Raw genomic sequence first — 25,214 nt, 5'->3', positions numbered from 1 at the left:
CGCCCTCCTAACAAGCTGTAAACACTAGGGGGAGCCAAACTCTTAAAGACACATTAAAAGCGCCTATTGGCGTGATTTACACGGGACATTTCTCCACCACTTTGAAATGAATGATTTTTTTGATAGGGGTACTATAAATATACATTATAACATAATACTTTATGTGCAATTTTATATAACTAGTTTTATCAAATATAATAATAATAATTTATTATCAAATGAATAATAACGGAACCAGGAAACATTTGTGTTTGTTTATATTTTATGGCACATTGAGAGAATAAAAATGGCACAACTGACATTTCATGAAACGTAAAAATAATTTTTGATCCAAATAAATCACACACACACACGCGCCCCGTCTGTTCTTATCCCCAGTACTTTTCAAAGCAAAGTTACGCCCCTGTGACAGCTTCTTCAGACGGATGTGTGAACAATTGGCAAGGACAGAAAACAAAGATTCTTATATTTCCTGCTTATCCTCATTAAAATGCTCTCCAAGGCCGAGTACTGACTGTCTTCTCCTTAATATTCATATTGGCCACGTCCCTTCTTCATTTTGAGCGGGTTTATTTTCGGACAGTACACGCTGGCTTGTTGTATTCAAATGAGTGACGAACATGGTGTCAAATTTAGCACTGGGATGCGTCCAGAAACGTAGCAGAGACGGGGACACAGATTTACTGGCTCAGAATCCTTCAGTGGACAAACTCGCCCGTACCACGGGCTGCGGCAGAATCCTTACAAGGACACAGATGCATAATTTAAACGTCAACGTGCAGTCAGGATGAGAGGCCGCACGTTGGCCATGCCTGCAAAAGCAGACCGGTCCGAGCCAGGAAGAGTGGACAAACCACTTCATAATTCAACCTTTAACAGGATCATTATTGAAACATGGCAAGAATCAGAGAAGCAGGCGATGCCACACGGCATCTCAGAACACATTAGTGCTGACCGATGCAGTTAGCCAGTGAACACACTGCTCAGACAAACTTTATTTCTCATATAAGAGCTGCAACAGTTAAGGTTGAATAATCGCTGTGTTTTGAGATCTTGATATTCTCGTTAGTTTCCCTATCCACATTGAAATTGTGTTTTCATATATTCTGTTGTGTGAATTATAGCATTTAATTCAAGGTATCATCTTCCTCTCATGTCAGGGTGGCTTATTACTAATTTGCAGATTTTACGTTTTCACGCAGACTTGCATTTTTAAGATATTGTCCCCACACTCGACCAGTGAGCAAACCTCTATCGTCCTGCATTAGACTCTGTCAGCTGCTCTGAATTCCCACACAATGCGGCTTAATGCAGTATTAAAGAGGAGCATTTTGAGTATTCCTAGAGGCTCCAGTATGAGTCAATACTGTGCAATATATATCCAGACACGGAGAGGCCGGAGCGTTTAAGAGCCCGCGGTCCGCCTACCTCTGTCTTCTCTTGCCAGTGGTTGGCCTTTGAGAGGGAGCTGGCTTTCCTCCTGGTCTGCTCCTAATATGAGATACCAGGCTTTCTGAGTAGGGGGTCCAAATCGGCTTCAATAAGATCTCCAAGCCTATTAGTTCTCTGTGGCTTGTAGCTTTGAGTTTTCTCGTCCAGCTGAATTCTCTGAGCCTTAGGTGAGCCTGTCAGTTCTCTGTGGCTTGTAGCTTTGAGTTTTCTCATCCAGCTGAATTCTCTGAGCCTTAGTTGAGCCTGTCAGCTCTCTGTAGCTTGTAGCTTTGAGTTTTGTCATCCAGCTGAACTGTCTGAGCCTCAAGTGAACTTCCTTTGATTCCCCACAAAAAAACTCTCCCTGCAGATTCAGAGATTCTCACCTTTGGACTGCGCCATGTCACAAGGGTTTTCTGTATATCCACAGAGAGTGTTACAGCTCTGAGCTCACCCTGCAGATGCTGAAGACTAATCCAGTGGTTCTCCCACACACACATTCACACACACTGCGACTCGTGGCAGGCAGACGTTCAAAAACCTGGCTGCACTGGACTTCTTGCTAGTCGTGGTTTGGAACTTACGATGACTTCTGTGTGAGGCATCTGAGACAGAAAGCCTGGATCAAGCTCCTTCCGGCACGGCAGTGCTGGGCTCATGGAAATACCAGGGGGGACGACAACGACCTATCCCAAATGTGTTAGTTTGCACCCAAGGCCATGGTGAGGCTTCCCTTCATGTCATGTTATCTCAGATGGTTCAATAGTTGAGAGAACTACAGGGAGCCCATAGTACTCGCCCCATGGTGGTGGTGGTAGTGGTGGAGGGGGTCACAGCCTCGCTGGCCTCGCATGGACAGTTCACACAAAGCTCATTCCACTGACACTTGTGGGCCATAGGTGGACCATAGAGCCAGTACAGGGCGGGTGGGGGTTGCGCTGTGTCATGCGGTGCCTAGCGTAATCCACCAGGCCAATAATCGTAAAAATGAAAGAACAGTAAACAAGCTCAGACTACTAATAGGAAACTGTGGTGTGGAGCACATCAGACAGGGGTGAGGAACTCTGGGAAGGCTGGGAAAATGAAGGGAAATCCGTTCACATCAGTTCATGTATGAAGAGAACATGCAGCATAACAGATGGAGGCATTCATACACCTCGCCATGGTTCTAATGTGAGGGCTAGTCCAGCTAAGAGGAACCGCTGTTAAAAGGAGGTCGCGTCCAGGAAAGTTATGTCCACGAGTCATCCAACACAGATGACTAGAGCCTCACGGACTCTGTGTGTGTGTGCATGGGCATGTGCGTGAGCGTGAGCACTCAATGTGCCAGACACAGTGGATAAACACAGCTGCTAGTTCCTCTGGGTCTTAGCACAGCAAGGCATTGTGTCCAGAACTGGGACATGGTGTTGAAGAAATCAGCCTAGCCATCAGGCAGATAAACCATACTCAGAGGACAGAGCAGGTCACTGCTTAGCTAACCAGTTGCTACAAACGTCGTGTCCTATTGTCCAACATGGCGGCGTAGATGCAGGTTATGCGATGCTTGTGTTTTTAATGCATTTGATTGTTGTTCTTTTTAGTATAGTTGAATGTTTCTTTGGGATATAAAAGTGGGTTTAGTTTTTACTACCATTGACATGCAGCGTCTCGAAGAATTGTGGAGTTTTATGTCAAAAGGGATTTTCTTTGCAGCCACTTGGAAAAGTTGGGGCAGCACGATGACTTGGAGGTTGGCACAGTTGCATCTTAGCACGAGGGTCTCGGGTTTGGGTTCCTGTCTGGCTGGAGTTTGCATGTGAGTTCTCTGGAGTTCTCCCCTTGTCTGCGTGGGTTTCCTCCCACAGTCCAAAAATGTGGCAGTTAGGTCAACTGGATACTCTAAATCATCCTGGTGTGTGTGTGTGTGTGTGTGTGTGTGAGTGTGAGTGTGAGTGAGTGCGTGTGAGTGAGTGCGTGAGTGAGTGTGCGTGTGAGTGTGCGTGAGTGTGTGTGTGTGTGTGTGTGTGTGTGTGTGAGTGTGTGTGTGTGTGTGTGAGTGTGTGTGTGTGTGTGCGTGTGCGTGTGAGTGAGTGTGAGTGTGAGTGTGTGTGCGTGCGCGTGTGTGTGTGTGTGTGTGTGTGTTCCTAGCGATGAATGATGTACTTTCCTGGGTGTTACCCTCCCTCCCCTGCCCCCGATCCAGGAGGGTGTGGTCTCTGGTTGAGAGGTCACTGTGCGCGATTGGCTGCCATTTCTCCCCGGTGTGTGTGGGTGTTTTGACCAGATGTAAAATCACAGTGCTTATATCACAGTGATTGTAAAGCGTTCTACATAGGTGTAACTCATAATAATAATTTCAGATTTTTGTGGCATGATGTATTGGTGTTTAAGATTAACAAATAGTCACACTGTCTTCGCTTTTAAATGGAACACATTGTGGTAATAAACAGATGGCAAATCTAAGTCTCTGAATGCAATATACTACTATTACCAATAATATCATTTCTATTATATGGGTGTTGCAGGTCTGGGATTATTTTTGTAGTCCTTTGATTGTTTTTGACCCATTATGGGTTGACTGTGGACAGATGCCCAGTACCGTGAGTGTGGCTGTATATTCCTACCTGTTTTTACCTGCTGTCGAGCCCTTTTGGGGAAAGTAGCCTGGAACCGACAGTGCAAACCAGTAACCTCATCACCCTAAAATCATGGTCACGATGTGCCTTTGTGAGCTGGAATTGCGACTTTACTCAGTGTCCTTGTGCGGGCCTGTTATGCTGAGACACACACCTCAGAGACTCCGCCACCATAGCTTTGCTCCCTACGGTCTGGGACTGCCATACTCTGGTAGCTGCTGCGAGTGACTCAGTAAGGCAGGAGCTTGTCGTGCGGCGTGTAACGGCGTGTGACGGCACGCGACGCTGCTGAGGTGTCGGGGCTTGAGTCGGCCCAGCTGATCTCGCTGCAGTGGTTTGTTCTGTCGTTTGTTGGTGGTGGACGCTGACAGCACAGTCAGCCGTTGTGTGGTGGGACCGTTACGCAGCCCTGGTGTTTGCTTCTGCTTTCTGCTGAAATGTCTGGCTGATTACACATCGATCCATGTTCCGTCCCAGCTTTTGTGCGGTGTGTGTGTGATGCGGTTTGGTGCGTATGGAAGGTTTAATTAGTGGCATGCTAGGCTGAGGGTGGACAGTGGTAGGCGGGGCCAGGAATGTGGGGATGCCGCTTTTATCTCTATTTATAGCTCGCTGTGTTGGCGGAGGAGCACCAGGAGCCCCGATCGACCCTCTGCGTCACGTAGGCTGTTGCTACCCTGAGCAGGCAAGAAATTGTTCCCCCCCTCCCTGCATCCCCTTCTCTCTCTCCCCATACTCCGAGAGAAACAGCCCACCACACCTCCGCGACCTTCCCTGTGGGAGTTAGCCGTCTTGCCTGTATCCCAGCGTCCACTCGAGTTCTGCCGGGGACGACCTTTCTGTCCGTAGCCGCCCGCAAATCGCCAAGGAACCTCTCCACTGGAGGACTAAAAGTAGCCTCTCACTCGTGACTCTCGCCCTGCACAGCACCGCGTGATCGTGGGTAGAGAGGTAAAGGTGGGGGGGGCGGGGTTGGCGTGGGGGGGAGGGGATGGTGGGCTCTGGAAAGAGCTGCTCTTCACAATGCCACAGCTCGCTGTACTTTTTTTAGCTGTCTAATGTAGAAGCTCATTAATGATTTACGAGCAACTGCTGATAGAAAGGTCGTCCCCGGCAGATCTCCAGAGGATGCTGGGATGCAGGGAAGATGGTAGGGGGAAGGGGGGGGGGGGAGTTGGTGCTACAGGGGCATCTAGGGGGAGGGAGGGAGATGAGGGCAGCAGGATGTGGGTGTGGCAGGGAGGAACCGGGCAGTGGGGCATTTCGAGGGGGCAGGACAGGGCGGGGGGTGGTACAGAGCAGATGAGCTGCTTGCATCGCTCGAGTCGGTGTGCTCTGATAGCTCAGCGTGGGACTATCAGGACGCCCACTTGCATCTGTTTCTCTACGCCACGCACATTTTCGCGCACACACACACACACACAGCTCAGCAATTAAAATTGCTAATCGTAATAGGCTCTATTCCAAGAAAATATCTGTATTCTTTGAATCACATGCAATTATGCTGGTATGGAAGCATAAGGAAGAGGAAGTGATGTCTGTATGGGCCCTCTACAGAGAGTTCATGCACCTCGTATTCTCTGTTTGATTAGGGTTTATTCTACCTGCTCGTGACACACAGTACTGCAGCTTTTCCACAGCAAACCCCAAATACAGAAAAAGGCATATTCCATGTTCCCACGCAGAACAAAAGGAGGAAAACTGGGGGGCAAAAAAGTATTTATTGTAACTGGTACAATTCAAAACACCATGTCTGTATTAAAAAGGGAAAATCTCTTAATTCTTAGTGGTAGAGCGGTATAAAAGCACACGGCTGGTCTAAGAAAAGGTGATATCTATACTGTAATTATCCTCCTGTAGTCATAGAAGCCCTTCCTGCAAAATCCCGGCGGTTTCTAAAGAAAGCACAGTGAGTTTATAGCCTGCATCCCCCGAGCACCACTCACGACTCACTGGCGAATCCCTTCCGTGATGTACTCCACACAGCCTCTCCCATCCCTGCCATAGTCGCTGGCAACCGGAGTTGCTAGGCAACCGAGTCGAGTCAGTGATGGGTAGCAGTGCCCCTCCGCCCCCCCTCTTTTTCTTTTCTCTCTGGTATCTGCAGGAGTTCCCCTCCGTTTCGGCTGCTGGCGTATTCATCAAACATCTACTGTTTCTAAGACATGGACCATAAACAGTAACACGCCAGGAGCTCACGCCTCACGTTCCTGAGAGGAAGGTGTAAACACAGTCTGTACACACTCCACTGGGCTCACAGAGATCGTGACTGATCTGCACTCGTGTGTAAGATTGTTTATTATGTATTGAAACACACCCACACAAATGCACTCATTGTTTTCTCCCAGATCATCTTTTGCTTCTTATTAATAAGAGTTCGCTTTCAAAATTCTGGCTGATTTTAGACTTTTTGTTTCCTCTTTGTATCATAATCTCCTGTGAGGTTTAGGAAAGAAATTTGAAATTTCAAAACTTTATTGCCTTGGCACTTTTTTAAAAAAAATACCAAAGTGCTGATTTGGAGTTTCTCCTGCATTTTTACTAGCAGTCATTTCTCGGCTAGTCGTTGTCATCTCAAGGCTCTAAAGGACAGGCAGCCTTTCCGCTGCACCTCCCCTCCCTCTAGAGGGAAGCACAACGGTACCCCCCCCGCTGGGTCTCTCATGCTAGTTTGGACCGGCTACCTCAGTAGAAAAGCAGCACTATCGATTATCGACTAACTGAACCCGGCTAAGTAACGAGCAGTATTGTAACCAGGCAACAGCCTGGACCCTGTATCATAGGAGTCGGCGCACAGTTAATGCCAGTGCCGGATATTACATAGCCTGTGAGTGCTTAAAAACACACACACACGCACACCAGAATTCTGGAATTACATGCCGTCACTGCATTACTTTGACAACCCGCATTTAAAGTCCTGCATTTCCATCTGAAGACAATTGCTAATTACTGGTTGTCATGATGTTGCTCACATTTACACATTTAGCCTATAAATCGCTCTCATCTTGTCATTCTGCTCGTCTTTATTGCTTCAGAGTTACACGTAGGAAAAATTCCCCAAGTAAATGTTTGTTCCCCATTGACCAGTGTTACAAAGCGATGACAAATATGTTAAGACAAGTGAAGTTATGTGGGTGTGGTAGGACAATCAAAAGCTAATTAATTTTATTTTCCTAATCGAATTAATGTATAGACATGGTGAACTGTCCAGCAAAACACGTCCTCCACAGATGCGAACAATAAGAGTCGTCTTCATCGATTACTGCAAAAGGTGGAGTTACACTGTGGACTACTGATGGCCACTGGCCTTGGAAGAAAATCATTATTTATACCAAACAATGATCAGTTTGTGTTTGTTCCCTTTTTAAAGCACAGAAATTGATTCCGCGTGTTTACAGACAAGCACGGGTCTGGTCTAAGAGTTAAAAGGTCAGAAGCAAAAATGCTGCCTCAGTTTAGTCCAGTTCATTACATTTCACGTTAAATTAGGGGTTAGCAATTCAAGACAGTACTATGTGCACTATTCATATTTATAAGAAGCAAGGCGATGACGTTGGAGAATATTCCAGGCTGAACCCAAACCATGCAGATCTATCGTTTGGAGATCTCTCAGTGGTATTTCAAAATGAAGCCTGTGGTTGGGGTCTCATGCTTGGCTGTGTTTTAGAGAACATGACTGCTGATTCTGGTGGGTTTGAAGCTGGACTCACGTTGTCCCCTCGGAGGGAGGCGCAGGGGCCCAGACATAGGCTCCATGTTCTTCATCTCCCTCAACCCGCTGCGCACTAAAGGGCAGGTCTGATCTGATCAATTATTGAGCTCCAGCTCAGGGGGGCTTTCATGATTTGGCTTTTTAATTCTTCAGACGGTTCCTCCTTTGTGGTGTGGTAGATGAAAAGGTACGTTTGCTGGTGGCATCCTCTCCACTGTGCTCCACTACCTTATGAGGCACCGACCCTCAGTACCTCTTCTGGGCACTTGGTTGTGTAAGATTGTTTACAGCTATGCTAATACATCCAGAGAGTGAAGCGCCCTCCTGTCTGATCTCCATCTTCCACCCAAAAGGAGCTCGAAGCTCGGAAACACATGATGGCCTTGACGTCAGAAGCACCCCGCTCGCTCTCGGGAAGTTACATAAAACCTCAGACCCTCTCATCCTCGAAATAGAAGCGAACCTTTTAGCCGTTCCTCTCAAGCACAGGCCTTCAGGTGTCCTGGCGTCTGCTCAACGTTGTGAGCATCATCAAACCCCTCACTTTCGGTCCAGTCCCACTTGCCGATCTCCCGGGGTTGTCGGCAGTGCCGGAAGCCCGAGCGTTAAAGCGCAGCGAGGCAGCTACAGTAAGGACAGCTGTCTTCCGCGCTCTGCCACCCCGTACAGCAGGTCCTTCCCTCACCAACGCATCCATTTTACAGTTCACCTGATGCGTCATGGCATTCTAGCGAGGTATGTGGAAAAGCCCTGCCAGGACACGGCTCTAAAGGGTCTGTGAGCGGAAGCCGAGGGTGGCAGTTGCTTTGCTGAGAAGGTCCTACCTTAGAAGTTACGTGGTCTAGAATCATAGCCCTTGCTAAACGTTCTTGAATATTATCACGTGTGCTTTTGTAGGTTTAAATGCATTAAATGCGTTTTGAGGTCCTTTGCTATGTTGGCGTTCTTGCAGGTTGGGTGTGCACTAATCTCAGAGTTGGCACCTGTTTTCAGTGCCATACACTGTAGGATATGCTATTTCAAGTAAATGTGGTTACTTCCTGGGCTTTCTTTGTCAGATTATTTTAAGCCTGTACGTCACAATGAAATCAGCCCACCTCCTGTCATTGAGCAGCAGGCAGACCGAGGAATCGCGCCTTGTTTCAGCCAAAAGCCCACTAATTGCACTAATCCCCTGGTCCAAGGCAGGCTTCCAAGCAGCCTGGCTTTTTGTCTGTGCGACTTCATCGTATGAAGGTCTGTTTTGAGGCTGCGACGTACAGTGACACCTCACCTGGTATCTGCATGCTGCTGCTTTATTTGGACCGCTCTCCCAGGTGTCCCTGCATACACCTAGCATTTCCAGGACCTGCGCCAAGCAGGAGTCCCAAAATAGATTCTGCTTATTCAGGGAGCAGTTTTTGGTGCAATCAGCAGCTTGTGCAAATCAAGTACTTTTTATTTTTGTTGCAACCTTAAGCCTGCCGTGGGTTTGAATTATGGCCATCAATTCCTCACCATGGAATCATCCGTTAGTCGATGAGGGAGAACACATTCGATTGACCACTGATGGCTGCCACTGGATCCTTAATTAGAAGCTGTCACTGGGCAAAAAAAATGAGGAAAAATAGCGCAAGGCCTAGCAACAAACGTCTCTGTTCGTGGAGATGAATGACTGTTATGCAATTTATTACAATAACGCTGTAAATGAGATGCAAAATAGAATAAATTTTCTAGACGAGTAACACTCACTGTATCGTGGTCCAGTCACCGCGTGCAAAGCTTTCTGGAACACCTTTGGATTGCTTTTCTGAAAGTCAGATATTTTTACTGTAAAAATGCAGAGCGTTTATTTTCGGTTCAGACGTTCGAAGAACCTTTCTTGTCCAACTACATATAGATATGGCATAGCTGCAGAAATGTGTGCAGTGCATTTTATATTCACCTGCTAGTTTTGCTCGCCACTCTTATTTTTGGCCAAGGTGTCTCGGTTTTTTTTTTCTTTCACTATACTGAATATGGTCTAATTTACGAATTTTTGACGCCTTAATTCGCGTCGAGGTAACCCTAGGCAAGCTCAGGCGCGCGCACACAATAGGAAAAGCCGAGGACGTCTACTGTTCAGTCCCCTCGTTTGAAACATGAAAACATCATTTCATTAGTAAAATCCCAAAGCTACCGGCCATTAAAAAAATGTTTAAAAAAAAACCAAACCAAAAAAAAAACATGCTTCACATAAATATGTGCAAATAAACATTACAGCGTTACGTTGTCGCAAATATCCTACATATTTCGTATAATCAGACTATAAAATGAAAACACAGGCTATAAATAGACATCGAGTTATTTGTGCTGTGTGCTGGAGCTCGGGAGATGACTGCGTTCCCCTTACTGCAGCAGTATCTCTAGGCGAGCACTGAGTGTGCGTGGGAATTTCTCGCGCAACGCCCCCTTGCACAAATTATGCAGGGCAGAAGAAAAGGAGGCTGGCTCGCGAGTAGCACGCCACTTTGAGCAGCGCTCGCAGTCGCGAGGCAGGGTTCGGACGGCACAAACCGCGCATCTGTAGAGTTTCATATCACTCTTTGATTAGGATATAGGGGCGTTTATACGGTCTGTTTTCTATGACGCGATGGATCTTGCATTCCCGTGTGCCGACGAACAAAAGCATTTAATCCTTTAAAGTATAATCAGGGAATTCTAAAGCGGAGATAATTTACATCTGTCTGCTTTCCCGATGTGGAAATCCTCCAGTCTGCATCAGCCACTGCGATGCTTGTACTCAAGATGGGACTCGGGAAAGTGTTTTAGGATGTGCACGTTGCGGGGACTCCCACACGCGCGCAGGCATTCCGGCTGCTAATCGAGGACCGTGAGAGACTGGCTTTTGGAGACTAGAGGAAAATGGTCCAGAACGTGATTTTGGTGTTCTTTCGCAGGAGGCTGAGTCAGCGACCAGCTGTAGAAGAACTGGAAAGTCGGAACATCCTCAAACGTAAGTATGGAGCGCGACTTGCGTTTGTAGGCAGAAGATCTGCGCGCGCGTCCAGGTCCAGGTCCAGGTCCAGGTGCAGGTGGAGAGCAATCAGACCCACTCCTGCAGAGCGAATGCAATGGTCGACGTGTACTTTACTTGTTACACCAAACAAACGCCGAGTCATAACTTATTAATCAAAGGCTACAGAAGCTATCACTTAATAAGTTTCTACACTATTGAATTATTCATTTTTACAGAGCTATTACTGCACGTTTTATTGCTAAAATCTAAAACAATAAAAATTTGTATTTGGCAAGGAAGGTAAAATTGTAAAGGACAACTTGGACAACCTTTAAGCAATTATTGCAGCCATTTACTTATTTAGTTTTAAAACCAAATTCTAATTAAATATTTTCCAACTTAAAAAGCAATGTTTCAGTACAAGTGACAGGACATGGTTTGGCAGAAAAATCCAAATGCATTAACAAATAATTTAATTTGGAAATCTGGTTTAAAATCATTGTACGAGCTCCAAGTGTTTATAACAGACGCACAGAGAAGCTGCTCACTGCTGCATCACTGGTTACAAATGTTTAGTGAAATAAAAATGCATGTTATTAAAATGTACAATCATTCACATAGGATTTTTACTGTTGTCTTGTATTGTAATGACACACATCCCATAAACTGATACATAATAAATACCAACTCCTGAATAGTGTGAAAACAAAAGTAAGTGATATTTTCAGATTATTTTTAGCAGGCAACTGTGTTAAACGCCCCTATGAGGTCTACGTCCATGTGGGTTTGTCTGAACTCTGGCTTGGAATGGGACACCTGCTTGCAGGCTCCTGACAGCTGTTCCCCGTCTTTGAGAGCGTGCTTCTTAACTAAAACTGCCACAAGGTCTTGTTAGAAACGACTGAAATTGTTCTTTCCCTAACGAGCTAATGGAGAACCATTGAAGGAATATCCGACAAGCTGTCAGACCCTGCTTAACTGCGTTTGAGTGATTTGAGTGCTGTAATCAGCACAGCAAGGCCAAAATCACTCCGATTTGACAGCGGGGGAAAGTGATGGGGTAAGAAAATGAGGGCGGTTCATTAACTCTGTTCTCAAGGACATCAAGCCTACATGTGTAATGAGGACAAATGCCACCCTGTCGTTCCTGTAGTCCTGCAGACAGGACGCGGGTCTTTCTGTCTTCCTGTCTAGGACAGCTGCCAGCACCGGTTTAGGGGCCTGGTACTGTTTGGGTCAGTGGCTACTGTACTGACTAATTTTGTGCCTGAATGAACTACAGATTTTCATATCGTACCTTTACAGACTTGGAAAACATTGTGCACCTGGTGTCCCTCCTGTGGTGTAGGACTGAGAGCTCTGGGGTCTCTGTGCCCCTCAGACGCGTCTCAGCCGTGTGCGTCTTTGTTACTTTTCTTTTGTTCTCATTTCTTTTTCTCTAATGTAATGATTTGTTATTGTCCTCCCAGAGAGGAATGACCAGACAGAACAAGAGGAGAAGAGGGAAATTAAACAGAGGCTGAACAGAAAGGTATGAGTTGCTGTCTTAAAAAATATTAATCCTATTCCCCCCCCCCACACACACACACACACACCCAATCTGAATCCAAATCCTAGTCAAAATCATAAACAGTCTGGCAATGCCACTCACACTGCATAGCACACAGAGTTCTCAGTACGGTGAAGAGCAGATGTGGAATTATAACAGTAATACCAACATAATTTCCACAACAAGTTAATGGCCCATTCTTAGTAAAATTATATCATGAGAATTGGGTTTAATGAGAACTTCTGTTAGATATTAATAAACCTTAAAAATGTTGCCATCATGCAAACTCTTAAATCGTGACATATTGACGTACTGGAGTTGTCAAAAACTGGCTCACTGTACGCTGGCTGAGGTTTGGGTGGCCACACACCCTGGTCAGGCATTTGGCCCTTTGCTTGACCTCCAGCTGAATGTCTCCCACGTTCTCTGCGCAGCTGAACCAGCGTCCCACGGTCGACGAGCTGCGTGACCGCAAGATCCTCATCCGCTTCAGCGACTACGTGGAAGTGGCCAAAGCTCAGGACTACGACAGACGAGCAGACAAGCCATGGACTAGGCTGTCCGCCGCTGACAAGGTACGGCGTCCCGTGCTGAAGCAGTGGTCAAGCCCACCTTCCGCTGAGCCGATTTCCTGTTGTTTTGTGTGTGTTATATATTCCGATGCAAATGCTCGTGTGCATTTTTTTAACGTTTTTTTTATTTATGTTTGTGCCTTTCAGGCAGCAATACGTAAAGAGCTAAATGAGTTCAAGAGCAATGAGATGGAGGTGCACGCCTCGAGCAAGCACCTCACCAGGTGTGTGTCCGTCAAATGCTGTAGGAGCGCAGTATTATTGTTTACTCCAGGGGCTGGCGTACTGTTTAGCTGACCTTCTCTCCGAGTGCTAAAAATGCTTTTGAGTACAGGTGTGAGGAAAGTCGGTGTAAATATAACCCCCGCTCTGTGGAATGTGTGGAGTCTGCACTCTGTAGAAGCAGCTGACATGGATAACAAATGCCCCCCCCCCCCCACCCTACATTCAGCTCATATTTGTTGTGTAGGAGTCCTTATTTTAGTAAACAAGAATAACCATTAGCTTAGCAGCTGAGGTCCCAGACTTTATTGCTGTGCACAGCTTTCTTTTTTTATGGAACACACTTTTTATTTACTAATTATACTCCTGTGATTTATGACAGCCTCTCTAGGAGACCCAGTGAGTGCTTAAAGGTGTCCTGTCTCTCTGTCCCTCCCTGCTGTTCCCTGCTTCAGGTTCCACCGGCCATAGCAAGGTTTCTTCTGTGAAGAAAATGCTGGACATCAAAGGAAGCCCCTCAGGAGGATCTTTCCTGTGCTCGCGCCTAGTTCCTGGTCCCTGGTTCTGTGCTCACACCTGGTTCCTGGTCCAAGGTGGGCCTGCTCTTCTGGGCATTTGTGAACCTTGGAGGCTATGTCTCTATGTCTCTGGAGCTCAAGCCTGGAGTAACGAGGTTTTGCGCATCTTTGAAACTCTGCTCAGCCAAGCTACACTTCTCGATAAATTTGTGTACCTGATTTTATTGATTATTTTTGGGGGGAGTTTTCGCTTCAGGAGAAGCGTAATGAAGGATGGAACACAAGCAACCCAGGCTGTATTTTAACAGACTCTTTTTAAAATGTTTGCTTTTCGATGCCAATAGTGGGGATATGAGGGGTGTTGTATGGGGGGGAGGGGGGGTGTTGCATGTGACTAACTCAAAGTGCTTTTCCCTCACCAGTGCTGGTACTGTGGTCACACCACAATGAGCTTGTGGACTCCCACTAAAACTTGATTTTCATATCGGCTGTATAAATGTCAGTCTGAGAAACAGGAATTCATGTCTTACCTTTGTAAGTGCTATTTATTGTCTGCACAATACAAGTTTTGCATTTTTAAGAAACAAACGTGTGTTTTTTGATGGATGGATGCGCGGGTGGGTACATATTTGGGTGGATGCATTATGAGCATGACTACTGAGTGGAACGTGAAATGGTGCACGTTTAGATCACAAGACTACTTGTTAATTTTGTTAATCCGGGACATTCCCGGCCCAAGTTTCACAAAGCATCACAGTGTCGTGAAGCACGTTCAGAGAAACACTTGCTCTGTTGCATCCTAGTCATCTCCAGTCTAACTTTGTGGGGTGCTCTGTCCAATGTGGTTTGTCCAGGAGATGATTGGTGTTCCCAAAGCTCGACACATATAATATATATATATATATATATATATATATATAATGCACACAGTTATGAGCAAAATAATAGTGTGTTTAAAACAACTGAGAAAAAGATCAATCATAATCATAAAAGCATTTATTTCCATATACACAAAGGCACTGGGAGCATGGCACATTCAATTATAAATGAAAACATGAACGAAATAAAAATTTAAACTGAAAATGAAGAGAAAAGAATAACGGGCTGTTCAGAAAAATAGCAGTGTCTTCATTTTCATTTACAAACTCGAATATTTACAGTATAAACTGAAAGTTGCTTTAGATCTGTGTGGCATGGAGTCAACTAACATCTGACACCTGCAAACAGATATTCCAGCCCAAACTGACTAGACTACATTCCACAGTTCTTCTGAATTTTTGGGTTTTGCATCAAAAACAGCATTTTTTTTTTGTCACTCCACAAATTCTCAATGGGATTGAGGTCTGGGGATTGGGCCAGCAACTTCATAACATCAATCTTGTTGGTCTGGAGCCAGAATGTTGCCCGCTTGCTGGTGTGTTTGGGGTCATTGTCCTGCTGAAACACCCATTTCAAGGTCATTTCTTCTTCAGTATAAGGCAACATGACCTCTTCCACTATTTTCATATATTCAAACTAGTCCATGGTGCCTGGTATGCGATAAACGGGTCCGACTCCAAAGTATGAGAAACATCCCCAAACCATTATGCTTGCACCTCCATGTTTTACAGTCTTCACAGTGTACTGTGGCTTGAATTCTGCATTTATGGGTCATCTCACAAACCGTCTGTGGCCTTTAGACCCAATAAGAACAATCTTGCTCTCATCTGTCCATAGAATGCTCCACCACTTCTCTTTAGGCCAGTCAGTGTGTTCTTTGGTAAACTGTAACCTTTTCAACACGTCTTTTGTTCAGCAATGGTACTTTACGACGGTTTCTTGTAAATAGTTTGGCTTCACGTAGGCGTCTTCTGATTGTTGCAGTACTCACAGGTAACTGAAGATCTTTGATTTCCCTGGAGCTGATCATTGGATGCTTCTTTGCCATTTTTGTTGTTCTATGATCTATGCGGATGGTAGTATTTATTTTCCTACCACGTGGGTTTTGTTTGCCATTTTAAAGCATTTGAGATCATTTTAGCTGAGCAGCCAATTATGTTTTGCACTTCTTTATATGTTTTCCCCTCTCCAATCAACTTCTTAATCAAAGTTCTCTCTCCTTCGGTGCAACGTCTGGAACGACCCATTGTACTCGCTGAGCAAGGGCTACAACCAGAAGGTGCAACATTTGCTGCTCCCTTCTTTCTCTTCTTTCATAGAATGAATGACCTCGCTAATTCAACTCCACACGGCTATTAATTTGAACACGCCCAATTACACCCAATTAGCAGCGTGCATGTCATGACTGTTGATTCTGTCGGCTGCCCATTACTCGGCTACACCTAGTCATGAATTTTTTCCCATGTCGTATTATCTTTTCTGCCAAAATCAGTAATTAAATACATTAGTGATGTTAAACTGCTATTATTTTGCATATAACTCTCTCTCTCTCCCTCTCTCTCTCTCTCCCTCTCTCTCTCTCACTAATAATAACAATAACAATAAATGGTGTGCAGTTACAATATAACAGTAGTATTTGTAGCTACAGGAAAATATATATTTAGAATAAACATATATAGACATATTTGTGCTATGTAATGATTAACAAGTGCAGGAGAAAGTGGAAGAAGGATGAGGAGGGGGTGCTGATCAGTGTGAGGTCAGACTGTCCTCGGGTATTGTGTTATATAAAAGAGACTAAAGATGTAGAGATGGGAAAAACTGCAAATCAGCAAAGCACACAGTGTCTGCACAGCTCAGACAGCTTTTCAGTCCTGATATATATAATCAGCAGCAATGCTGAAGTGTTCTGTTATTTCTGTATTTCTTGTGTAATTCATGGCAATTTGCAATTTTTGTAAGCCGGACAGAGGTCCTTCGTCAGCTTTGCGTGGAATGTGCCTATATCTCAAAGCCTCCACTCAGACACCCTTGGAGTTAATCTTCCATATTCTCTCTTTCTTCTTTTAGTCCATGCAATTTTGTTTCAAGTTTTTCATATTCCTTACTTTGGATGCATTTCCATCACCTAGAACTGCCACATTTATACTGCTGCGGTCTTCTGTATCCCACTCTCGCAGTCCGATGACATGCAGGGCATACGTGTTTGTGTTTGGTCTTATTCTTCCCATTCATCTGTTTCTTGGGGACTTGCCTTATCTTATGGACGAACCTGCAAGAGGGAAACGTTCTGCCTCATGGTACCCGTGTGACTGGAATATCCCCAGGTATGTGTAGCTGACCTCTACCCCGTTACACGGCCTTGTAGAAGATCAATTCCTTAACATATATCCAGAACATTTTTTCCAAAAACTATTGTTGATGATGCGGTCCTTCAAATCATACGCTGTCATTTTTAAGGTGTCCTGCTTGAAGCACATGTTAAACTGTTACATCATGTTATCACTGAGCTGAGAGCTGAGACAAAACCCAAAATGGCAACGTAACTGCATCAGAAAGAGAAGCAAGAGTGGGTTCTGCTGTCTCCATGTCACACTCAGTTATTCATCATATATTTATTTATCATCGTTTATTTCACAGGAGAAGCTATTGTTCTTCTTCATAAACCTGAGAGAAGCACAATAACAATAAATTATGTATCGTCAGTGAAGTATATGTCGTATATCGCACAAACATTACTTCTTTGGCCCTACCCCCACCCCTGGCCTCACACGTGTGCACACACACAGAAATGAACTCGTACATACACGTGGACATTTTGCAAATGTAAAACCTGATTCTCCTCTATACTATTCTGTATCTTCATTGTGTCTCTCGTAATGTACACGGCCCACAAGCACTACGTGTAGAAGGCCGCTGACTGTTAAAGGCTCTTCCCAGTGTGATCCACTGCTGTCTGTCATAAAACTGCCCCACGGTCATTACATAACTGCCCTGCCACCTCGTTTCCTCACCATTTGCTTTATCATGCCTCCCTTGGATGCCCGAGACTTGTTAAACTGATCTACAGCATGCTGATGCCCTGCTGGTGCTGATGCTGACCACTTCTGATTCATGTACCAGGGTTTGTTTGTTTGTTTGTAAATATAAACAGGGCTAAAAGGTCCTCTTCTTCCCGACATCTTTTAAACTGCTGTGTGCATGCAGGACCAGCCTAGTTTCCTTTAAATGTCTTTATTTGTCATTTGATGTGAAAGCAAATGATGCAAGATTAGACCCACATCCATTATCTTAGAACGCAGCAACATATTTTAGGGTATGTGTCTGAGTCAGCAATTCTCACAGCTCCACATAAACTATTTTGTAGCTATGTACTCACAAAATATGTAGCTACATAAACATGCCATAGGTATTTTTGCTATATAGCTACTGTAGAATACATCAATTCTCAAGACTAATTTGCAAACCCAAGAATACTGATGCTATGTACAACAGAATACCACAGAGGGGCTACTTTCTGACTGCTCAAAGTGCTTTTAACCTTTTGATTACAGGGCCAGATACTTCCATATAATCCAGAGTGATTAATATTAATGAAGGCATTTAAAGATCATGCATAAATAATAGGGTTGGGTATAGCTCCACCCCTTTATGCTTCTAAACCTGGGTCAGCCTTTTAAATGGAGTCATGAATGTCTTTACTGACCCAGTAACACATCTCAGCTGTTCATCCTTTATTTTCTTGCCATTTTGTTCACCCAGTGTAAGTGTGCTCTGATTGAAGGTCCTGCCATCCTCTCCTTTTGAAACCCCATCTTTCTGAGTCTATGCTTGTGGAACTCCTTGACCCAGGCTGAAGTTACTCCCCGACAGCACATCGTTCAGGACAGTTTGGGATTTGCATGGTGAAGGAGCAGCACTCGAAGAGTCATGACTCCTCCAGGTGAGACAATGTCTGGAAGCCAGCAAAGTCACTGGAAATCAAGCTAAGCACTAGATGTGTCAGAAAGCACGGTGTGAAAGGCTTAGGAAAAACCAAAGACTAGCAGGCACATGTAGACTGGGTTTAAGACTGGGTTACCCTGCGATCTCAATAAGTAACCAGCAGCACAGTAGAATTTTCACAGGGAATGGAAATTCACATGGAAAATCTGCATTAAATATGAGCAGTCAAATGTTCTTTTTTATTGTTTTGTGTATCATTTATTCTTGTAGAATGAATGCAATATTTGCATTTCTTTGTGTTTATGAAAAGAACTTTCAGAATCTGCCATGTTTGGCACCCTCTCATGTAAGTAATTTAATTAGACTGAAAACAAGCAGGTTTCTTCTTTAATTTGTACGAATGTGACCACAGGTAATGTAGGGGCGGAACAGTTGAGAAGCTCCTTCAGAACCAGAGAGAAAAGGTACAGTTCATTTTAAGGGTCCTTCTGTTTTGCTAAAAAAAAAAATCCTTACCTTCCTCACCCTACCCAGCAGCGCCATCTTGAGGTGAAGAAGAAAACCACACATCCAGCAATGCATTTGAGAGAAATACTGTTACAAATCCAGGCAGTCTGGGTCTCAACCAGGTTAGTCATTTGAAGCGTAGCAGATTGGACAACACTTGGGCTATATTTGAGGTGATTACTACTTATTACAGTAAAGCACAATAATCCACAAATTTATGAATAATTACATACAGCAAGATATATTTTGTCTGCCTTTTTGGTCGATGTGTGCAAGAAAAATCTAACTTTTTCTTGTAAAGCCAGCAGAGAATATACTCCATTTCACAAGACGTGCCGGGGCAGCTAACCTGAAACAGACACATGGATGAATGCCTGCCTCCAATTCCACTGTGCCACAGGCTGCCAGAGGGGTGATGGGAGCCTCTGGCACAGGGCCAGAATCTCTGGGCCGTAAGGAAAGCAGAAATACTGAAGGTGAGAATCTTAACTTGTTAATCACAGATAAGCTGTGTATGGCAGTGAAGTGATGTTTTTCTTATCAAGGAAAGTGGGAGAGTTTTTGATTTGAAATCAGATCTTGCCCAATCAGGTTCTATGAGGCAGATAGGCATGCTGGGACACTCAGGATTACATTTCTAGGTGTAATTCACCGAAGGGGGAGCAGTGTCTCTGGGCTTTCAGAAAATTGGGTCAAGAGACAGACGAGTGAAAACTGCAGAATGTTTTCAGAACTCAGGGAGGATTAATTCTGTCCTAGAGATATGACATAGTACAGCAGATCAACCAACCAGCCAGTCAGAAGGCATGATTGCTCCTTAGTGGGGGTGGGGGGTTACATATGAAGATAAAGTTATTTAGATATAAAACATGAACAATTTTTAAAAAGTATCCTCTCTCCTGAATCAGTTTATGTTTTCTAAATTATGTGAAGCAAGTCAGATTAAGCCATGGTCTAGTTTAAAAACAAAAACCTAACCTTTAACCCCAACCATAAATGAAAGAAAGAATAAAGCATCCATAAAGTAAATTGGTTATAGATTATATTAAAAAAGGGAAAGACTGTTGGATGGTTAAGTTATGAACTAGGATTTTATTCATTTTTTACAGAAATGTTTTTCTTCCTGAAGGAGTTAATATTTGTTGACGCTGTTGTTGCTCACAGCACCCCCTTGTGATGGTTTAGGTGAAGTGCACCATGCTTGCCTCACATTCTTTGGGCACAATGAGCTTGTAGGTGTGGCAGGCTAGTTTGTAATTGTGTCCATCGTTATTGTCCCAAAATTCCTCTCCAAGAACCTGGAAGCAGATGGCGAACTGCAGGGTGACGTTGGGTTGGAGGATGAATGGGGGCACGGGCAAACGAAAACGAAAAACATCCGATTCCGGCTCAGCTCCGTCCCTGTGCACGGTGGACACCCAGCTGGCTTTGGAATCGCTGGCGCTCTTCCAGTCTGTGAACGAGTAATGCACCGTGACCTGCTTCTCGAAGGCCTGGTTCAGCACCTGGACTGTGCCAGCGATGCCCAGCTCCGAGCAGTGGATGGTCTCGAGACACACGCGCTGACGGCACAGTCGCCGCAGGAAGCCGGGCGCGCCTGCCATGTTCCCCGGGAAGGACGGCTGGAAGTAAGGCAAGGTCAGCTCTAGGCTCTTCCCAGTGGCGAGCTCCGAGCTAGCCAGGAGCCTGCTCATGACGTGAACCGGGACCGCCGGGTCCTCACCAGCCTCAAAAAGCTTCACGCACTCCAGCTCCAAGCCGAGGGAGTCCACGAAGCGGACGCGCGGGCTGCCGCGGGCCTGCCGCTCGGCGGAGGAGGGCAGGGAACGGGCTCTCCTCCTCATAATGGGCCGGGGCTCAGGCTCGCAAGAGAAACTCCGGCGGGCGGTCCTCTCCCTCGGAGGAGCCGTGCGGGGGCTCGGGGGCCGGATCGCCACCGGGCTCCTGTGAGGGGCCTGAGGGTCGTAGACATGCTGCAGGCGGAGGGTCCTGGAAGGCCGCAACACTTCCCTCAGCCCGCCGGTGAACTGCACTGCCACTTCCAGCTTCCCAGGAGACTTGCTGCCAAACAACGACATTTTTCACGACAGCTTTGCAAAATAAAAAAATAATCATACAAAAAAGGGCTCCGTTAGTGGTTTTAAATCATTTTAAACTTTAGTGATATCAGTTTTAATTTTAACTTGTCAGAATTATTGGGAGAAGGGGTTACGGAAACATGGCAGCTAGGTTTAAAATGCTTTGTTCCAAGGTCACGTAAAATGAGACGAGAGCTGACGTAATTTTATGCAAAATCCCTGTATAAAGACGTCTGGAGGAGTCGGTCCTTGGAACAACAATTTATATGCCTATTAACTTAAACGTGCATGTTATACATGCAATCTATCGTGTGAATCAAAAGTCTGTTGCTGTAAAACTTACCGAATAAAAACGGAGGCAAATGAACATACTGAGACCAGCTGCAGACTCGGATGTGTAGAATCTCACGTCGTGCCACGCAAATCTGCTCGTCTCTGTGGCTACATCTTTGATCGCTGATATTGTCGACCGAGTCCCCAAAATTGGTGTTTTTATTGTGCATGCATAATAATCTCAATACAGTGTTTTGGTTTCGACTGCGTGAGGACTTAACCACCTCTGACCTTTATATCCTGATCCCACTGGGTAGTTTGGACGTCTAGAGAGATGGTTTATTATTAGACCACACACACACCTCACAGCTGGTGACCAGAAAAGCGCGAGCTGTGGCCGTCTCCATAAATAATGCATACATGCATGACCGCATGACGCAGCGCCAAACCGCATTCAGTCCGTGGGCTGCTACCAGCACGATTAGTAAATGCATTAAAAACGTGCTATATATTCAGGTGTAAAACACCCGAGCGGCTTCACGTTACTCCATTTCCCACGCATCCACGGGGCTCACGGTGCGACCACAATCCCGCCTTCTAGCAACGAGACTATGGTGCGCGTGTAAATGCCTTTGGATTATTTGGGGCTTTAGAAAATCAGTGTCAGTTGGTCGCGGTATTATTTGAAGACGAAATTGCACAGACTGCCTAACTGTCTTGTTACCGATAGATGATCTGGTCGCTGCTGAATTATTTAGCGCAGCCATGTACGGTTCTGTGTACTCTGAGGATGTCGAACAGATTAGAGGGACTGATGTCAGGAAATGATTAATGGTGAGTGTATAAACACGACCGGGGCACAAACAAATAAATCCAGTCATTTCCAAATAGTGATGTCTTAAAGCAAGCGCAATTAAGTTGCGCTCAGTTTCTTGCGTAAAACATGGTTGGGTACGTGCACCTCTTCTAATACCCGTTAATGATGAAGACAGTGTTGCAGGAGCGGGCTATACACAATGGACACGATAATCTTTCATCCCACAGTCGACATAAAACGAAAATCTCAAGAAATGCCTCACGGTAAGAAATATTAACTAGATCCATTGTTTCTGCTATGCGAAATGACACTCGTCTTTCCGATTCACTTCGGTTGTGGATTTACGTATAGTAATGGCTCTGAGCTCTTCTCTGTGGACAGTTGCAGTACAGAGTACCACACTTTAGATGCCCACTGTCGAGGCTGACTGGTTTTGTTTTACTAGCGATCGAAGAAGCACAAACCCTCCTGTGCGTTCTCAAATTCCAGAAAAAGATGACAAAGATTTGGCAATCGAGAACGTAAGTGCATTGCGTAAGTTTTTATCAAAAAAAGTATGCAAATGTGCAGTTTTCATTCATATGTTGATTTGTGAGTAAAGTGTAGAGTAATATTAATAATGAATAACTAATAATTAAAATATAATTGAGTCATTTGTCCTTGTGTCAGTAGGGATTACAGATAAGAGGTAGGAGGACAAGACCTGATCAGGTTTCAGTCATTATCACAGCTACAGCTTTGTAAGATGTTACATTTATTTTATTTGTCATTGTTGTTGTTGTTTCTGTGTGCATCGGTGCATATTTCAGTGTTTTAACATTAAACGATGTTCTTTAGCAACCCTAGAGAAGTCATCACCAAGTCCAAGGTTTCCTTGAAGGGACCAAGGGACAGAGGTCTCAGGAAGAACCCACAGTGCAGCCGAGCACAGGGTACAGATGACGCCACTGACTCGGCGGGGCTCCCAGGCTCTTCTCCACTGTCACTTATGTGTGATCCTCCCCCGCGGCAGGAGCCGGCAACGGCCCTGGTCCAAGGTGAGGATGCAGTCTGTACATGTGTCCCGGGTGGTGCGGATACAGACGGTGGCAGCGACCTGTCTGACATGGAGAGGCTCCCAGGGCCTCCGTCTGTCACCGGCCCTCCACAGCTCCACCTGCGGGCGGAAGCCCTCGACCGCTGCGACTTCTGGGCCTCGCCACCTCCGTCTCGGGGCCTGCGGCGCCACCGTGACGGCTACCCCGACTTCCTGCCGCCGCCCTTCAACTCCTGGAGCCTCCAGCAGCTGGCCACGTACTTGAACACGGATGGCCGCGGCATCCCCCGACCCAGGCCCGCCAGCCAGCTGGAGCGGTACCTGGAGCGGCTGCTGCAGCTGGAGTGGCAACAGATCCAGACGGTGCAGGAAGAGAGCAACGTGTCCACCTGTGCTGCTCGCCACTGGCCCCAGGCCCCGCCTCACTGCAGCCTCAGCGCCCCGAAAACCATCCTCCACTGTCCGCGCGCCTTCCCCTTAGCTTTGCTCTCCTCCCTGGCTGACGCGCTGCCCGTAGGTGCCTGCCCCAGCTGCAGACACCGTTGTCATGCTGGAGACTCCGTGTGCCGCCCGCGTGCCCACCCTCACTGCTCCCACGCGAGTCCACTTCCGGAGGGGTCGGCGAGACCTGCGGCAGCGTGCAGGAGAAGCAGTAGCGAGACTCGGACTCGTCAGTTTGAGCGCACACCGGCACCTCGACATCACAGACTCAGTGACCCGTTGGACGGTAGCGGGCACCTGAAGCGCATGCAGGCCATCGGGAACATTCGGAACCCGGCGGGCGCCCCATGCGGTGCCCAGTGCGTGTCCAATACTAGAGGCCTGGAGTCCAGTGTTTTGAGGGAGAGGGGCCCCACTGAGGGGGAGGGGTGGAGACGGACCTGTGGGCAGGTAAGGGCTGGGCACATAGAGCATAAACCATCACAACGTATAAGACAGGGCTCAGAGTCACTAGGGGCTACAAGCTCAAGTGAATTGGAAAGCTCCACAGACTCAGTCATTCGTAAACCTGTTGGGAAACAGAAACGTGTTGAGTTCGTCATTACATGACATTAAAAAATTCGCATCCATACCATACTTAAATAATTACATGTACAGCATTTTATCTTTTAATTGTTTGTGGTTTTGTTATTTTGTTTGGTCAATACAGTTATTGCATATTTCCTTTTATTTATGATTATTTTTCAAAATTTCATTTAGAATGAATCTGTATTGTCTTTTATTTTATTCCTTCGTTTGTTTACTTATGAAGGTCAAGTATTTTTCCACCAGCAATCTCTTGAATTATGGGGTGTATACATAAAAGGCAGCTTCCAGAAACTATGTTTAGTTTTGATTAATAACCCTTCACTTCTAAAATGAATTATCCTACACTTCTGTTTGGAACAGTTTATGGACATTTATACAATAATATGCAATACCTCATACTTCACGGTAGCACACTGTATTTTAACACAAAGATGAATATAAAGTTTGCAGGTTTTTTACATACTACTAATAACAGTATGTCCTATTAATAATTACAATTTTGTATTTTATTGCTTTGTGTAAGAAACGAGTACTTTTAAATTGTCAAGTTTGTTTTTTTTATGGCATGGAGAAAATCTTTATTGTACCTATATCGGTTACTTAAATGTTTGTATATACAGCTCATTCAATGTGTCTTTGTAAAATACAAATAAATTGCAAATATGTAGATTAATAATCGAAATCAAAGGAACATTATTATGTGTGCTGTAAAAGTAGTTAAAACTCAACAAATAATAACACAGTCCCACATCTTTCACCCAGACACTTCCAGGTTTCCTGAACCTCTACACAGTGATTTTCGTTAGAGGAGAATATAAACCAGCAATATATTTTTCAGCGCAGAGGTTTGGTGAGACAAACTCACCCATCACCAACAACTATTACTACTAGAAAAAAAAAACAGGCATTTAGTGCCAAGCCGAATTAAAATTCTAAATATTCTGCCAACGACAATCGCACCAACCACAGACAGTTTTGTTGGCACCTATATAATGAGCAGAGAAGACGCTTTAATTAGATACAAACGTTGCACATTCTATAAATTAAAAAA

General features: G+C 45.3%; 3 protein-coding genes across 13 annotated transcripts in view; 2 read left to right on the top strand and 1 right to left on the bottom strand.

Moving 5' to 3' along the window:
- Positions 1-14,187, top strand: part of phactr3b (phosphatase and actin regulator 3b) — a 40,516-nt gene extending 26,329 nt beyond the window's left edge. For 6 of the 9 annotated variants that reach the window (XM_081705266.1, XM_081705265.1, XM_081705267.1 and 3 more), the window contains 5 exons: positions 10,680-10,735; positions 12,208-12,269; positions 12,722-12,862; positions 13,007-13,083; positions 13,537-14,187. In XM_081705266.1, the coding sequence (XP_081561392.1) occupies positions 10,680-10,735; positions 12,208-12,269; positions 12,722-12,862; positions 13,007-13,083; positions 13,537-13,552 (352 nt within the window). In that variant the 3' untranslated portion in view covers positions 13,553-14,187. The other 3 variants (XR_014119335.1, XM_035520452.2, XM_027024833.3) reach the window with 3 other exon arrangements.
- Positions 14,188-20,002: 5,815 nt separating this feature from the next.
- On the bottom strand, positions 20,003-21,661 carry ppp1r3db (protein phosphatase 1, regulatory subunit 3Db). The gene is made up of 2 exons (XM_027024996.3): positions 21,352-21,661; positions 20,003-21,020 (listed from the first exon to the last, which is right to left on the bottom strand). Exon 2 carries the CDS (start codon positions 21,006-21,008, stop codon positions 20,112-20,114), a length of 897 nt encoding a protein of 298 aa, XP_026880797.2. The 5' UTR covers positions 21,009-21,020; positions 21,352-21,661; the 3' UTR covers positions 20,003-20,111.
- Positions 21,662-21,682: 21 nt separating this feature from the next.
- On the top strand, positions 21,683-24,863 carry fam217bb (family with sequence similarity 217 member Bb). Of its 3 annotated transcripts, XM_081705723.1 has the most exons (5): positions 21,683-22,115; positions 22,274-22,361; positions 22,544-22,619; positions 22,771-22,838; positions 22,936-24,863. In XM_081705723.1, the coding sequence occupies exons 1-5, from the start codon at positions 22,106-22,108 to the stop codon at positions 24,182-24,184; spliced, it is 1,491 nt and encodes a 496-aa protein (XP_081561849.1). In that variant the 5' UTR covers positions 21,683-22,105; the 3' UTR covers positions 24,185-24,863. The 3 variants fall into 3 exon arrangements, with proteins under 3 accessions (XP_081561849.1, XP_081561850.1, XP_081561848.1); XM_081705722.1 differs by having other exon boundaries at positions 21,685-22,361; positions 22,936-24,862; XM_081705724.1 differs by lacking the exon at positions 22,771-22,838 and having other exon boundaries at positions 21,684-22,361.
- Positions 24,864-25,214: the final 351 nt, after the last annotated feature.

The sequence above is a fragment of the Electrophorus electricus genome, chromosome 22 (assembly GCF_041902795.1).
Source record: "Electrophorus electricus isolate QZ-2024a chromosome 22, ASM4190279v1, whole genome shotgun sequence".
Lineage (NCBI taxonomy): Eukaryota > Metazoa > Chordata > Actinopteri > Gymnotiformes > Gymnotidae > Electrophorus > Electrophorus electricus.
Note: the sequence above shows the minus strand (reverse complement) of the source record. Positions and strands in the feature narration are given on the sequence as shown.